The sequence below is a fragment of the Phocoena phocoena genome, chromosome 2, assembly GCF_963924675.1.
Source record: "Phocoena phocoena chromosome 2, mPhoPho1.1, whole genome shotgun sequence".
NCBI lineage: Eukaryota > Metazoa > Chordata > Mammalia > Artiodactyla > Phocoenidae > Phocoena > Phocoena phocoena.
The window spans coordinates 8,068,637-8,082,229 of NC_089220.1; the positions used below are offsets into that span (position 1 = coordinate 8,068,637).

The 13,593-nt window shown below is 43.8% G+C and overlaps 1 protein-coding gene across 4 annotated transcripts in view; it reads right to left on the reverse strand.

The window, feature by feature from the left end:
• Window positions 1-13,593, reverse strand: part of AK7 (adenylate kinase 7) — a 55,468-nt gene that overhangs the window by 38,331 nt on the left and 3,544 nt on the right. For all 4 annotated transcript variants that reach the window (XM_065872048.1, XM_065872050.1, XM_065872051.1 and 1 more), the window contains exons 3-4: window positions 8,780-8,888; window positions 1,542-1,636 (exon numbers count right to left, since the gene is read on the reverse strand). In XM_065872048.1, the coding sequence (XP_065728120.1) occupies window positions 1,542-1,636; window positions 8,780-8,888 (204 nt within the window). The remainder of the gene's footprint in view (window positions 1-1,541; window positions 1,637-8,779; window positions 8,889-13,593) is intronic.

Below are 13,593 nucleotides of genomic sequence, written 5' to 3' on the forward strand. Positions count from 1 at the left end.
CAGTGACTGGTTTAGAGTTTGGCCTGTGACCTAAGACCTGGAAAAACAGCATATTCCAGTGCTGGGTTGTGACATGGTCAAAATGGAAAAGACACTCGAAGTTCTAGGGATGTAAGCCTGGGAGCTCCTGGGGGCCAGAAGGAGGGGACAGCTTACCTGAGAATGAAGCCTACTCAGAGAGGAAAAGAAGCAGGTGAATAGAGAAAAAGAGTAGGTTATTTCTGAGAACACTCTTTAAGCCTCTAGATCCAGCTGTGCCTGAAGTCCATTATTGGACTTACCAGTTATATGAGTCAATTAATCCCCATTTTGCTTAAGTCAGTACAAGTTAGTTTATAACTGAAGGAGTGATGACGATCAATCAGGCCAGCAAAATGACCGTCCAGTCAAATGGCCAATGATTGTTCTGTAGCAGACACTTACTAGAATCTTTGAGGGATAGAACTTCAACAGGAATAAAATGACTGGCCTCCTCTTTGAGATGATAGCAACCAAACGGAGTAGTAGGTGGGAGAGCTTTATAAGAAAAGGATAGGAAACCTCTGGTCCCTGCCCTCAAAGACCTCCCAGTCCACTGAGGGAGAGATAATTAAACAAACGGCCCTTGATGCAATAAGTATGATAAATCCCTAAATATTTCCTTATTATAAATAACGTATTCCATTGAGTCTAACACGTGCATTTTTTTTTTCACATTTTAACATCTCTGAAATTAGAATGTGTCTTGTCGTCAATGGTTTATCACAATGTAGTCAGCCAAGAAGCATCCGCGCTGTCCTCGCTGGAGCCTGGGTCACCTTCAGGTCACCTTGAGCACATACTGTCATCCTTAAACTGAGTTAGGTACTGTGCATTTTGGTCTAATTGCCTTTTGCAGATGTCTTTAAAAAGATTAGAGTGAGACTCAGCACTGAGATGAAAAGATAGTTCATACGCACAGAGGCACTGGGGCGGAGAAGCAAATGGGAATCTGGTCTCAGGGGAGAAAATAAGCAATACTAGAAGAATGACTCTGAATCCATATTTTTTGCAAAATAATAACCATGAGCTTTATAGGAAACTACCTAGAGATAAATGACATGACTCAGGTTTTATACTAAGTTATTGTGTGAAAACAGACAGAATGCAGGTGTGATTCAGAGAAACTGGGCTCTGAGTTTGAAGAAGTTTAGGGAATACTATAACCACCGTATTTTGCTTATTTTTTCCCTTTTAAGGTATGCACAGGAATGTATATGACAAAGATACGGGTCTAAACAAGTCTAAACGAGAGGGCTTTCAATACATTTAAAATAAAAAGTGATAAGCATTGTTATACTTGACTAGGCGGCATTTTCTTCTTTTTTCTAAGGGGCATGTAAAACAATGTGGCCCCTTAGAATGCAGTGTTCTTTGAGCCTGTGAACTCTGCAGAGTGTTTATTACGGGGTAGGGTTCAGGAGTGTAAGAATACACCATCCACTGTAGAAAGCTCTCGCGTGCAGATTACAAGGAATCGGGGGTGAAATGTTGCATAAAAGAAAAGCCAGCACACTACTTACTGGGTCCAGGGGTTTGGACCGCGCCCAGGTCATCACCGTGGACACTAAAATAAACATCTTCCGCTTTTGGAAATGGCTGATTTCTTCATTCAGGGCTGTAGGGCCAAAAAGCCAAGCAGTTACTTGGATCCATTTAGAATGTGTTTTAAAATCATGTGTACTTTTAATTACCAGCGGGACTTGAAGTGACTCCTCTTTCAAAGGAGTGGCTTTACACCGGGGGGCATCCCCTCTGATGCTTCCCTGCCCCCTCCCCATCTTTGTCCCTGGCTGCCCCCCTCCAGCCACCCGACCTCTTCAGAGCCCAGCTCAAATCTTCAGCCCCTTCCTATTTCCTGGCCTGCAGCGGTGTGCTTTCACTTTTGGGGAGGGCTCGTGATACTGGTAATAGCTGACACGGATGGGAAGAGTTCTGGGCTTTATCGAATTCTCACCATCAGGGGATAGGTACTCTCATCTCTGTTTCTACCTTCTAAGGGAGCTGAGGCACAGTTTACCCAGGATCACGGAGTGAGGTGGTGGTATAGAGTCTGATCCAGGAAGCCTGGTTGCCCGGCCTGTGGCTTCCCCACTATGCACCCCCTCCAGCTGCATGGAGAATGGAGTGGGAGGCCCCAAATCAGAAAGCAAGGCCCTCTTTTTTTTTTTAACCATTAAAAAAAATTAAAGCGTAGCTAATTTACAATGTTGTGTTAGCTTCAGGTGTACAGAAAAGTGATTCAGTTATATCCATCTATATCTATATCTAATATATTCTTTTTCAGATTCTTTTCCATTGTAGGTTATTACAAGACCTTGAATATAGTTCCCTGTGCCATACAGTAAATCCTTGTTCTTTATCTAGTTTATATATAGTAGTGTGTATATGCTAATCCCAAACTCCTAATTTATCTCCTTACCTTCCCCCCTCTGGTAACCATAAGTTTGTTTTCTATGTCTGTGAGCCTATTTCCAGTCTGTAAATAAGTTCATTTACATGATTTTTTTCCATTCCACATATAAGTGATATCATGTGATATTGGTCTTTCTCTGTCTGACTTACTTCACTTAGTACGATCATCTCTAGGTCCATCCATGTTGCTGCAAAAGGCATGATTTCATTCTTTTTTATGGGCAAGGCCCTCTCATGATTTCACATAAAGCAGTGCTATTTAGCTTAAGTGCTTGCAGAAGGAAGTAATTCCCTCCCCCTCCACCCCGCCTGGCTGGGGGAGAGCAGCTTATGCGTTGGGGGCTGTGGGCTGTGTGTGGAGGGAGGGCTTTGGTAACACCCCGATGCTTGATTACGAACCATCTGTAGAGACGGGAATTTAGAATAGTGGTGGCCTGGACCTGGGAGTGTTTGGTTTCCAAAGGGTTTGTCATTCCCCGGGAGGGCTCCCCACACATTTAAGCACTCAATCTCCTTGAATACTTTCTGGCATGTGATTCCACTAAAATATTTTTCATAATGTATAATTTTCCAGGAAAAAACAAAAACTAAAGTGAGATATACTTAAATTGTCAGAGGATCTAAGCGACACAGTAGTCATGGTAAATTTTAGTCTCATGAGCTGATTTCTCGAACAACAAGGAAAACAATAAAATACTGATATCCTGAATCTAATAAACTCATGGAATCCAACCGTAAGGTGAGAGAGTATTATTGAATTAAGTCTAGGAACACTATGTCCACAGACCTACTAGAGAATGGACTTGAGGACATGGGGAGGGGGAAGGGTAAGCTGGGACGAAGTGAGAGAGTGGCATGGACATATATATACACTACCAGACGTGAAATAGCTAGTGGGAAGCAGCCACATAGCACAGGGAGATCAGCTCGGGGCTTTGTGACCACCCAGAGGGGTGGGATAGGGAGGGTGGGAGGGAGGGAGACTCAAGAGGGAGGAGATATGGGGATACATGTATATGTATAGCTGGTTCACTTTGATATAAAGCAGAAACTAACACACCAGTGTAAAGCAATTATACTCCAGTAAAGATTTAAAAAAAAAAAAAGAACACTATGTCCACATATTAATCCCAATGAAATGTTAACTTTAGTTTCTATTTTTATTCTATTAACAAAAACCGCCTCTTCAATTTAATTTTGTTCTTTACCCTTCCTGCTCTGCTGTGCCTCAGACTGGCCTATTTTGTGAATGCTTGGCACACTTAGAGGTCTTCTAACTGGGTTATCCTTTTTTATTTGTGATCATTTGAATGGGTCTAAAACGATCTGCTTGTTCACTTGTGAACGAGCAGCACATTTTATCCATATATACAAACGTTTTCTTGCATTTCTTATATTTCATTTCTTTCTCCAGTTTTGCCTTCCTTTGATAGTATTTGTGAAAGGCAAGGTAGAAGAATTCTTTTATATTAAAATGTTTGAAAATCGTTCAATAAAACATCATTAAGAAGGAATACATATCCATTGTAAAAACAAAAACAGAAAACTCCCCAAATCTCAGAAAGTACCTGAGGTAAAGTGAGAAAGTTCCCTCTACTATTCTCTCTATAGCCCCACCCACCCCATGTCCTCCCCACTCACCCAGTCCCCCATGACTGACCAAGGGCTATACTTTCTTACAGACACAAACACTTCGTATCCCAAAAAAGAGGTAACCCATTTAAAAGTTTTTCACCAAATAGAGAATAAAATTGTCTTAGGAAGCAATATAGAACATACTCTAGATTTTAAAGCTCATGAAAGGAAATGCAGTATCAAAGTTTGAGAACTACTATGTTCCCTTGATGATTAGTGGGAGACATCCTATTAGGTGCTGAAGCTCATCTGTCATAGCAGGAACTCAGTGGTTAATGTCTAAAGTTCATAATCAGAGGACATCAGTGCAGGCATTTTTGTGTATTAAAAGGAACAAGTGGGTTAAATGAGGTTCCTTTTTTGTTTGTTTGTTTGTTTGTTTTTGCGGTACGCGGGCCTCTCACCGCTGCGGCCTCTCCCGCTGCAGAGCACAGGCTCCGGATGCACAGGCCCAGCGGACATGGCCCACGGGCTCAGCCGCTCCGTGGCATGTGGGATCCTCCCGGACCGGGGCACAGACCCTCAAACACTGCGCCACCAGGGAAGCCCAAAGTTCCTTTTGAACAGTAGAGGTGGGATGGAAAAGAAATGCAGGGAATTGTTGCTTTTTATTCTAAATCCTACTGTGCTTTTTAACTTTCAAAACATGTCCAGGTTTTATTTCAGAAAAAAAAATTAAAATGTAAAGAAAATTGTGAGTATACATTATATAGAAAAAAAGCAATTTCCAAAGACTGGCACAAAATAAGAACTCAATAAACATTAGGTCTGATTATTATTTTAGGTGGTGAAATTATCTTAGAACGTGCAATTACACACCATTTGTAAATATTTGCAAAGGGATAAAAATGTGGAGAGTAGGCGTTTAAAAAGCTCTGTTTCAAAAGACAACACATTGTTCATGTTATTGATTTGTCTCTTACTGAATGAAACTTAGGCCCACAGGGATAAATGAGAAATCAAACATTGTAAGCTCCTGAGGACTCCAGCACATCCACAGAGAGTACTTTTTCATCATGATTTCTCTGAATATGGTACAGACATTACTGAGGCTTCATTCCATTTCTCTGAACATGAGCCAAAATATAGCTTTGCTATTGGTCTTATTCAGGGGTTGGCAATGTACCGCTTGTTTTTGTAAATAGAGTTTTATTGGAACCCAGCCCATTCATTTACATATTGTCTATAGTTGCTTTCTTGCTACAACAGCAGAGGAGTTGGCTTGAAAAGCTAAACATATTTACTATCTGGCCTTTAACAGAAAAAGTTTGCTGACGCCTGAACTAATCTGCCAAAAACCAGCATACTGAAGTGTAAAAAATACTGCAAAGTAAGGTGCTTGTGTCTTTTTGGCTGCCTCCTAGCCTAGAACGGTAATTCAAATAAGCTGATTTGCTCTCTCCTTTGATCCGGACTTAATAAGGAGATGAATCACAAAGCACCAAATTGCTAAACATCATCTTGTCCCTTAGAGTTCATTACCTTTTTCAATGCATTTAAAATACGAAAGTGTTCTCTGTGACCCCTTCCTGACCCTTGCTATTGGGGAACACTTGTTGAACTGAATCAAATCCTCACAGTTAGAAATAATTCCTTTTCTCCTGGGGTTTCCCGGGTGGTGCAGTGGTTAAGAATCCGCCTGCCAGTGCAGGGGACACAGGTTCAAGCCCTGGTCTGGGAAGATCCCACATGCCGCAGAGCGACTAAGCCCGTGTGCCACAACTACTGAGCCTGCGCTCTAGAGCCCGTGAGCCACAACTACTGAACCTGCACTCTAGAGCCCGCAAGCCACAACTACTGAGGCTGCACGCCACAACTACTGAAGCCCGCGTGCCTAGAGCCCGTGCTCTGCAAAAAGAGAAGCCACTGCAATGAGAAGCCCACGCACCGCAACGAAGAGCAGCCCCCGCTCGCCGCAACTAGAGAAAAGCCACCGTGCAGCAACAAAGACCCAACACAGCCAAAAATAAAAAAAAATTTTAAGCTAAATAATTCCTCTCCTCCTAAAGTCACATCCATCTTGTGATAGCTTTTGTGTCAACATGCCATTCTCTGCCCTGCATGAAAGTTTCTCCCGAGTCCCTTAGCTCTCTTGTGGGCCTACAAGAGCCTTGAGGGTATCATTTTTTTTTAAATTTGTCTTTGTATCTCCCCAATACGTTCAACCCCACCTCCTTAAGCCATGCCTGTGGAATGAATAAAGGTTGAATTTTGAAAGTTAACGTTTCATTTCTTTCAATGATTAAAAATATTCTATTCTTTGGACACATAAATCAATGGAACAGAATAGAGAGCCCAGAAATAAATCCATGCACTTACGGTCAGTTAATCTATGACAAAGGAGGCAATAAAAGACAGTCTCTTCAATAAATGGTGTTGGGAAAACTGGACAGCTACATGTAAAAGAATGAAATTAGAACACTCCCTGACACCATACACAAAAATAAACTCAAAATGGATTAAAGATCTAAATGTAAGGCCAGAAACCATAAAACTCCTAGAGGAAAACATAGGCGGAACACTCTTTGACATAAATTGTAGCAGTATATTTTTGGATCTCTCTCCTGAAGCAAAGGAAATAAAAGCAAAAATAAACAAATGGGACCTAATTAAATTTAAAAGCTCTTGCACAACAAAGGAAAACACTGACAAAATGAAAAGACAACCTACTGAATGGGAGAAAATATTTGCAAATGATATAAATGATAGGGGGTTAATATCCAACATATATAAACAGCTCATGCAACCCAACATCAAAAAAACAAACGACCCAGATTAAAAAATGGGCAGAAGAACTAAGTAGACATCTTTCCAAAGAAGACATACAGATGGCCAACAGGCACATGAAAAGATGCTCAACATGGCTAATCATCAGGGAGAGGCAAATCAAAACCACAGAGATACCACCTCACAACTGTCAGAATGGCCATCATCAAAAAGACAACAAACAACAAGTGCTGGCGAAGATGTGGAGAAAAGGGAACCCTCATGCACTGTTGGTGGGAATGCACATTGGTGCAGCCATTATGGAAAACAGTATGGCGGTTTCTCAAAAAACCAAAAACAGAACTACCATATGACCCAGCAGTTCCACTCTTGGGTCTATATCTAAAAAAACGAAAACACTAATTCCAAAAGATACATGTACCCCAATGTTCCTAGCAGCATTATTTATAATTGGCAAGATATGGAAGCAACCTAAGGTCCATCAACAGATGAATGGATACAGAAAAATTGGTGAATATATATACAATGGAATACTACTCAGCTATAAAAAAGAATGAAATTTTGCCATTTGCAACAACATGGATGGACATATTATGCCAAGTAAAATAAGTCAGACAGAGAAGGACAAACACTGTATGATATTACTAAAGAATACAACAAACTAGTGACTATAACGAAAAAGAAGCAGACTCACAGATATAGAGAACAAGTAGTGGTTACCAGTGGGGAGAGGGAAGGGGGAGGGGCTTCATGCAGTAGAGGATTAAGAGGTACAAACTATTAGGTATAAAATAAGCTACAAGGATATGATGTACAACACAGGGAACAGGCAGTATTTTACAACAACTATAAACGGAGTATAACCTTTAAACATTTTGAATCACTGTATTGTACACCTATAACTTATAATATCGTACACTATATTTCAATTTACAAATTCTATTCTTCGGAAGCTCCTGTTGCTAAATTAATTAAACAAGGAAGCCATTAGATTGAGGTGGTCCTAATAGCTTAGCAGCATAAATAAGCAAACCCAAACCTAAGAACAGCTAATCACAAACAGTCAACTAGGCTCTCCCAAATAAGGGAAACACTTAAGTTACAGCCAGTCAAATAACTGCTTTTCTCTATAAAAGTCTTGTCCCTAGCTGCTGTTGGTGGAGCTCCTAACCACTTCCAACATGAATCGGATTGTTTTTTGTTTTATCTGCGCCACATGGCTTGCAGAGATCTTAGTTTCCGGACCACGGATAGAACCCAGGTCCTCCGCTGTGAAAAGCTCAGAGTCCTAACCACTGGACCGCCAGGGAATTCCCAATATGAATTGATTTTTGTTCATATAAACTCTTCTTTTTTTATATATAATAAGAAACACTGTCAAATGCAGTAAACATCAACTTTATTTTTATGTATTAATTTATTTTGGCCACCCTGCACATTATGTGGGATGTGGGATCTTTTTTCCCCAACCAGGGATGGAACCCATGCCCGCTGCTGGAAGCACAAAATCCTAACCACTGGACCACCAGGGAAGTCCCTCACATAAACTCTTACATATTTTCTTTTTTTTTTTTTTTTTTTTTTTTTTTTATGCGTTACGCGGGCCTCTCACTGTTGTGGCCTCTCCCGTTGCGGAGGACAGGCTCCGGACGCGCAGGCTCAGCGGCCATGGCTCACGGGCCCAGCCGCTCCGCGGCATGTGGGATCTTCCCAGACCGGGGCACGAACCCGTGTCCCCTGCATCGGCAGGCGGACTCTCAACCACTGCGCCACCAGGGAAGCCCAACTCTTACATATTTTCATATGCCTCCCTTTATGCTTTAATGCTATCCACAGGTGTATCCACTAGTCTGATTTCACTTCCTGTTTTAGGTGAATTTCAGATCAGTTCTTCCACGGTCCTAATTTGCCTAGTGTTCCTGAGATGACTCTTAGGTAAAGTAAAAAGTCCCGTCCCTGGAGATCAAGGGTGCATCTCACTGACCAGAGACTGCCCAGATGGCTTCCTCCACTTGCTGGGGGTTCTCAGTGATGTTATAAATGATAACATCACACTCCAGCAGGTGCATGAGAAGGTCTTCTTGAGAGATAGCCTGAAAAAGAAAGTTGACAGTCATTTGTTGCAAGAAGCGAACAAAGTAACCTTAATATTTAGATGGGAGTGACAATTTCCAAATGAGATATGTTGCCTGGATAGTCCCACAGGAAACATTCGCAGAAGGATTTTTTTATTTAAAATGAAATTTTGGTTCTCTTCTGTGTGTAGTTTTCAAGTAACAAAGTTTATGTAAATAGCCCGGAACAGATGAATAAGAAAATTGCATAATGATCTTAGGTACTACTTCTGCATGCTGTTTAAACCCCGATTCAGGAGGAAAGAATTAGAACCCACTGGAAGAAAATGTGTGAGGCATTTAAAACAAACTCAAGCTCTATGCAAGTTTCTTTGAGCAACTATAGATCATGAATCACTCGGAAGTGCTGATAAGTGATTAATATGGATTATTTCAGAATCCTCAAAATGGAATTGATCTGGTCTCATTCGAGATGTAAGGTACCTTATTACAGTTGACAGCAGGGAGTATTTTAAAAAAAACAGAAACTTTTAATGGTTAAAAATACCAAGTTCTTATATGGGATGAAAGTAACTTTGGTGATCATTGTGTCCAAAGGAAAACACGCACACTTGGTAAGTCATAATTGGAATGATTGAGGATGAAACAGGCACGTTTTCAAGAGAATGGTCATCCTGACCAGATATTGAGTGACCATGATTGTGCATTCATTTGTTCCCCCAGTAAATATTTGTGGGCCCTCATTTTCACCCCAAGGGGAAAGGCAAAATAAATAATGTATGATTGTTGATACTACAGATTGTGTGTGTGTGTGTTGTTGGCAAAATTTTAACAAATAACTAGGGTCTAATGTGGACGAGGGTGCAACTAAGCACATATGAAGCCTTTGTACAAATTAGAAAAAGAAAACCTGCTCTTGGTGGAAAAATTATAAGGCACCCAGTCTGGGACACACTGTAGCCAGCAGAACACATCACTTTTCAGCCCCTACCCATGCCCATAGCTGGGCATCCTTGTGCAGTGTGCAACCTGTACAGCCCTACATGGCAGCCCCCAATGTAGAAAGGGCTATCATAGAAGCACATGTGAGGTTTAATGGACTAGGTGAAGTATGGGACTATGGCTTGTAGGAGTTGACATTTGAGCTGGGTTGAAAGGGTGAATACAAGCTCACTCTGCAGAGCCTGGGAAGTTCACAGACTAGCAGGCCATTTGCTGAGCCAGGCAAAAGCGCCTTTGACAACCTGGACCAGCCTAATGTTTTTCCATCCTCCATTCTCTCTTATCTTTCATACCACTCTTGCTTCTTCCCCTTGGCTGCCCAGAACCCAAGCTCTAGCTATACCAATGCTTTCTATTCCAAAGCACACCATACACTTTGCCAGGTGCCCCCTTGTGTGTCATTTCCTTGTTCCTTTATCTGCATGGAAAGCTCTATTCAGCCCTGGAGGTTCAGCCTCAGTCCCAGCATCACCAGTAGAGCCCAAGCTCCCAAAGGAGGGCCAGCTGTGCAGAATCTCCCGATCAGAGGAGCTTAGGGGTCCTTGCTCTGTGTGGCAGGGAGGAGTCTGAAGCTCCATTTGCCTGGCTCTATAGATAAGACTGAGAATTCACACTGCCCTTTTCAGAGTGCTCTGGATGCGGCTGTGCGCACACCTCTGTCATCATGTCACTGTCCTGCTCTGGAGCCACTAGTTGACATTGCAGAGTTCCTGCTAGGCTGTGAGCTCCGTGTTTTTCTGTGGGTCTTCAAAGTGCTCAATACTCATTCACTGAATCAAATTCAGGTATAAAGAGTGATCAGTGATGGAGATCTGAAGCAACGCAAATAGCCAGGAGAATGGAAAGGAGGCATTCTTTCGAGAGCAATTAAAGACACGAGTTGAGGCCTCCCTTCCTTCAGCTGCCGCTAAGGTGCTCCGTCCTTCCAAGGAAGCTAAGGCCGTGTTGGGGAGAGGCCCTCACTCTATCTATCTGGCAGCCCCTGCCTAGCACTGGCCCCGCACCATGGCCTCCGTCTCGGAGCTCGCCTGCATCTGCTCGGCCCTCATCCCACATGACGATGAGGTGATGGTCACAGAGGACAAGATCTATGCTCTCATTAAAGCAGCCGGTGTAAATGTTGAACCTTTCTGGCCAGGATTGTTTGCAAAGGCTTTGGCCAAGGTCAGCACACAGGGAGCCTCATCTGCGTGCAGGGGCTGGTGGAGCTGCCCCAGCAGGAGGTCCTGCCTCTTCCACCGCTGCTGCCCCCGCTGAGGAGAAGAAAGTAGACGCAAAGAAAGAAGAACCTGAAGAGTCTGATGATGACAGGGACTTTGGTCTTTTTGACTAAACCTCTTTAGTAACATGTTCAATAAGAAGCTGAGCTCTTTAATTTGAGGTCAGCGAGGAGGCACTCTGTGCTCTGGAAAAAACTGGCAGAACAGGACTTCAGACAGACGTTTTCAGGAGAAATTATTACGAACCCAATATCGTGTGTCTTCTCATACCCAGAAAAGCACCAAAGTCATGACTGGAGAGATCTGTTCCTTGTGACTAGCACCGACCTTTTGCTGAGACGTGTACTTGATTGCACGTGGCCCCTTCACCCAAACCATATGCATACTGACGCCCCACACCCCAACGTCTTTGGAGCAGTTCCTCAGAGCTCTCTGAGAGACTGTCTCCCAGGCTATAGCCCTCAGTAAACCCCAAATAAAACTGAACCCACAGCACTCGCAGTGTGTGTGTGTGTATGTGTGTGTGTGTGTGTGTGTGTGTGTGTGTGTGTGTGTTTTCCAGTCTATAGTGGGAAGCCAAGAGCCCACAGCAATACCAGGCTTGCAGCTGTGATGGGGGCAAGTGCGTGATGAATGGCGTAAAGGACACTCTTGGTTGTCTACAAACATCCATCTCCTTTTCTTCTTTCCCAACAGAACCCCAATTTTGTGCAGATACGCCCCTTCTCAGCCTGTGGGAAATTAACTCCACCTTCTAGCTTAAGGGATGGGCCTTACTGACCTCAGGGTGAGTGATTGGTTCAGAAATCAGCACGTGTCTCAACTCAAGACACTGAGATTCAAGGAGATACCTGCGGGGTGCTGCTGGAATGTTCACCCTCCTTCTTCTGAGAACTTCTGGAAGTTCTCTTCAACAGTGTTGCTGCGTTTGTGTGCAAAGCCCTGGAATGTTGCCGCCTTGCTGCCAACCTGAGGATGAAGTCCCCCCCAGAGGAAGACAGAGCCCAGGAAAGGGCAGGAAAAGCAGCTGCAGCCCCTGGGTCATGCCAGGCCTGAAGCAGGTGCTTCCTTGAGCCCACCAGCCACATAAGCTGATGAATTCCTTATTGGCTACTGATTTGCATTGCCTTTTTTTTTTTTTTTTTCCTATTACTTGCAGCCCCAAACAGCCTAAACTGATAACAGACAGCAAGGCCCTTAATACAAATTAGGGCAGAGTAGTGGGGTTTTTTTTTTTTTTTGCGGTACGCGGGCCTCTCACTGTTGTGGCCTCTCCCGTTGCGGAGCACAGGCTCCGGACGCGCAGGCTCAGCGGCCATGGCTCATGGGCCCAGCCGCTCCGCGGCATGTGGGATCTTCCCAGACTGGGGCACGAACCCGCGTCCCCTGCATCGGCAGGCGGACTCTCAACCGCTGCGCCACCAGGGAAGCCCCAGAGCAGAGTAGTTTTGTAGAGGAGTGTGAGAGACTTCATCCTGGGTAAATTGATATAGAAGTGCTGCAGGACATCTCAGGGAGTGGACTAGGAAGCAGTTGGATGTGCAGGTTGGTCAACAGGGCTGGAGAAGAATTTGAAAGGCGTTGGCTTGTACAGGGGAGCTGGAGCTATAGGACTGAATAAGATTTAGAAAGGATGCCTATTAGGAGAAGGGAGGGAGCTCTGAGAAAAACTGCATTTGAAGGGAAGGAGTCGATGCGTAAGGGCAGTCTGCCAGCGGCTGCTGCTGGGAAGCAGGGAAGAGAGGCCCTTGGTAATAAGGGGCTGGCTGGTGACAATGGCCAGGGCATCTCCTGTGAAGGGGTGGGGGCTGGAGAGTGCAGGAGTGAGGCCTGCAAAGGTGGCTGAGCCCTCTCTCAAGTTCAGTGGTGGCAGGGGCCATGGGCAGAAAAAGAGGCAGGGAGGCCAAAGTAAGAGTGTATGTGTATGTGTGTGTGTGTGTGTGTGTGTTTCCAGTGAGAAAGATGTGAGCATACGTAGAGGTGGAAAGAAAGAAGTCAGTGGTGAGTGAAGATCCAGAAGAGGGTAAAAGGGGGTAAGTGGTGAAGAAAGTTCCCAAAGATGGTAGGAGGGCACTCATTCATTCATTGACAAATACTTATTGAGGGCCAGTGCTGTCCGTCACCGTGCAAGGATACACATGAGAATAAATGGGGTGCTGTCTCTACTCTCAAGGAACAGATACTAATAGTGTGACCCACAATAGACAGATAATAACAATGGAGTGAGAAAAGTATAAGAATCTAGGCAGGTAGAGAGCTCAGAATCTAAACTGGGAGTGGGGAATCATGAAGGGCTTCCTGGAGGAGAAGACAACCCAAATTAAATCGTGAAGGATGAATAGGGCTGGTTGGAGGAGGGAAGAGGGAAGGCTATTCCAGGGTACAGCATGTGCAAATCTGTCTCCTAGGATCTAGAGGGCTGCAGGCAGGGTGATGGGAGGAATTAGGCTGGGAGGGTCACCCTTCTTGCAGGTATTTAAGCCCTTGGATGAGGACTGTGT